General features: G+C 47.6%; 1 protein-coding gene across 1 annotated transcript in view; it reads left to right on the top strand.

Annotated features, from left to right (window-relative positions):
* LOC110445941 (endothelin-converting enzyme homolog) overlaps positions 1-3,465 on the top strand; it is a 76,834-nt gene that overhangs the window by 44,481 nt on the left and 28,888 nt on the right. Inside the window, exon 15 of the mRNA XM_021490833.1 lies at positions 270-380. Within this exon, the coding sequence (XP_021346508.1) occupies positions 270-380 (111 nt within the window). The remainder of the gene's footprint in view (positions 1-269; positions 381-3,465) is intronic.

The raw sequence follows: 3,465 nt of genomic DNA, 5'->3' as shown, positions 1-3,465 counted from the left end.
ATCACTGGTAAATGCCATAATGTTACACAGATACAATCCTTGTTGTGTTGCCATCAGTCTTTCTAGGTTTATCACTGGTAAATGCCGTAATGTTACACAGATACATTCCTCGTTGTGTTGTCATCAGGCTTTCTAGGTTTATCACTGGTAAATACCATAATGTTACACAGATACAGTCCTTGTTGTGTTGCCATCAGGCTTTCTAGGTTTATCACTGGTAAATGCCATAATGTTACATAGATACAATCCTGGTTGTGTTGTCCCTGTAGATGGAGTATGACACCACCAACAGTCAATGCCTACTACACACCAACCAAGAACGAGATTGTCCTCCCGGCCGGTGTGCTCCAGGCTCCATTCTACGATGCTAGCTATCCAATGTAAGTATAGCACTATTAATGTCTGATTATAACTATTTAGTGTCCTGGATAGCTATCCAGCAAAACTGATGGTGGCTGGATAGCTGGACAGCCATACTGATAGTAGCTGGATAGCTGGACAGCCACACTGATGTTGGCTGGGTAGCTGGACAGTCATACTGATAGTAGCTGGATAGCTGGACAGCCACACTGATGTTGGCTGGATAGCTGGACAGTCAGACTGGTGGTGGCTTGATAGCTGTACAGCCAGACTGATGGTGGCTTGATAGCTGTACAGCCAGACTGATGGTGGCTTGATAGCTTAACAGCCATACTGATGGTGGCTGGATAGCTGGACAGCCATACTTGTGGCTGGATAGCTTGACAGCCATACTGGTGTTGACTTGATAGCATAAAAGTCATACTTGTGTTGGTAGCTTGAGAGCCATACTGAAAATGGGTGGATAGCCGAACAGCCAGTCACATGGTGGCTGGAAAGTTGGACAGTCCGACTGATTGTGGCTGGATAGCTTGATAGCCAGACTGGTGCTGGCTTGATCGGCCGACTGCCATACTGATGTTAGCTGAATAGCTGGACAGTCATACTGATTGTAGCTGAATAGCTGGACAGCCATACTGATTGTGGCTGAGCTGGACAGCCAGACTGATTGTAGCTGGATAGCTTGACAGCCATACTAATGGCTGGATAGCTGGCCAGCCACACTGATGTTGGCTGGATAGCTGGACAGTCAGACTGGTGGTGGCTTGATAGCTAGTCTGATGGTGGCTGGATAGCTAGTTTGATGGTGACTGGATAGCTAGTCTGGTGGTGGCTTGATAGCTAGTCTGATGGTGACTGGATAGCTAGTCTGATGGTGACTGGATAGCTAGTCTGATGGTGGCTGGATAGCTAGTTTGATGGTGACTGGATAGCTAGTTTGTTGGATAGCTGGACAGCCATCCTGATTGTAGCTGGATAGCTTCACAGCCAGACTGATTGTAGCTGAATAGATGGACAGCCATACTGATTGTAGGTGGATAGCTGGACAGCCATGCTAATGGCTGGATAGCTGGCCAGCCAGACTGATTGTAGCTTGATAGCTGGACAGCCATACTAATGGCTGGATAGCTGGACAGCTAGACTGATTGTAGCTGGATAGCTTTACAGCCAGACTGATTGTAGTTGGATAGCTGGACAGCCATACTAATGGCTGGATAGCTTTACAGCCAGACTGATTGTGGCTGGATAGCTTTACAGCCAGACTGATTGTAGCTGGATAGCTTTACAACCAGACTGATTGTAGCTGGATAGCTGGACAGCCAGACTGATTGTAGCTGGATAGCTGGACAGCCATACTGATTGTGGCTGGATAGCTTTACAGCCAGACTGATTGTAGCTGGATAGCTTTACAACCAGACTGATTGTAGCTGGATAGCTGGACAGCCAGACTGATTGTAGCTGGATAGCTGGACAGCCATACTGATTGTAGCTGGATAGCTTTACAGCCAGACTGATTGTAGCTGGATAGCTTTACAACCAGACTGATTGTAGCTGGATAGCTGGACAGCCAGACTGATTGTAGCTGGATAGCTGGACAGCCATACTGATTGTAGCTGGATAGCTTTACAGCCAGACTGATTGTAGCTGGATAGCTTTACAACCAGACTGATTGTAGCTGGATAGCTGGACAGCCAGACTGATTGTAGCTGGATAGCTGGACAGCCATACTGATTGTAGCTGAATAGCTGGACAGTCATACTGATTGTAGCTGAATAGCTGGACAGCCATACTGATTGTAGCTGGATAGCTTTACAGCCAGACTGATTGTAGCTGGATAGCTTTACAGCCAGACTGATTGTAGCTGGATAGCTGGACAGCCCTACTAATGGCTGGATAGCCTGACAGTCATACTGATTGTGGCTGAGCTGGACAGCCACACTGATTGTAGCTGGATAGCTTTACAGCCAGACTGATTTTAGCTGGATAGCTTTACAGCCCGACTGATTGTAGCTGGATAGCTGGACAGCCATACTGATTGTAGCTGAATAGCTTGACAGTCATACTGATTGTAGCTGAATAGCTGGACAGCCATACTAATGGCTGGATAGCTTGACAGCCATACTGATTGTAGCTGGATAGCTGGACAGCCATACTAACGGCTGGATAGCTTGACAGCCATACTGATTGTGGCTGGGTAGCTTTACAGCCCGACTGATTGTAGCTGGATAGCTGGAAAGCCATACTAATGGCTGGATAGCTTGACAGCCATTCTGATTGTGGCTGGATAGCTTTACAGGCAGACTGATTGTAGCTGGATAGCTGGACAGCCATACGAATGGCTGGATAGCCAGACTGATGGTGGCTGGATAGCTGGACAGGCATACGAATGGCTGGATAGCTGGACAGTCATACTGATGGTAGCTGGATAGCTTTACAGCCAGACTGATTGTAGCTGGATAGCTGGACAGCCATACGAATGGCTTGGTAGCTGGACAGCCAGACTGATGGTGGCTGGATAGCTGGACAGCCATACGAATGGCTGGATAGCTGGACAGTCATACTGATGGTGGCTGGATAGCTTTACAGCCAGACTGATAGCAGCTGGATAGCTTTACAGCCAGACTGATTGTAGCTGGATAGCTTTACAGCCAGACTGATTGTAGCTGAATAGCTGGACAGTCATGCTGATGGTAGCTGGATAGCTGGACAGCCATACTAATGGCTGGATAGCTTGACAGCCATTCTGATTGTGGCTGGATAGCTTTACATCCAGACTGATTGTAGCTGGATAGCTGGACAGCCAGACTGATTGTAGTTGGATAGCTGGACAGCCATACTAATGGCTGGATAGCTTGACAGCCAGACTGATTGTAGCTGGATAGCTGGACAGCCAGACTGATTTTTGTAGCTGGATAGCTTGTCTGATGGTGGCTGGATAGCTAGTCTGATGGTGACTGGATAGCTAGTCGGATGGTGACTGGATAGCTAGTTTGATGGTAACTGATAGCTAGTCTGATGGTGGCTGGATAGCTAGTCTGATGGTGACTGGATATCTAGTCTGATGGTGACTGGATATCTAGTCTGATGGTGGCTGGATAGCTAGTT

This window comes from Mizuhopecten yessoensis, unplaced genomic scaffold (genome assembly GCF_002113885.1).
Source record: "Mizuhopecten yessoensis strain PY_sf001 unplaced genomic scaffold, ASM211388v2 scaffold2423, whole genome shotgun sequence".
NCBI lineage: Eukaryota > Metazoa > Mollusca > Bivalvia > Pectinida > Pectinidae > Mizuhopecten > Mizuhopecten yessoensis.
The sequence above is the reverse complement of the archived record's forward strand: the minus strand, read 5'-3'. Positions and strand labels throughout refer to the sequence as shown.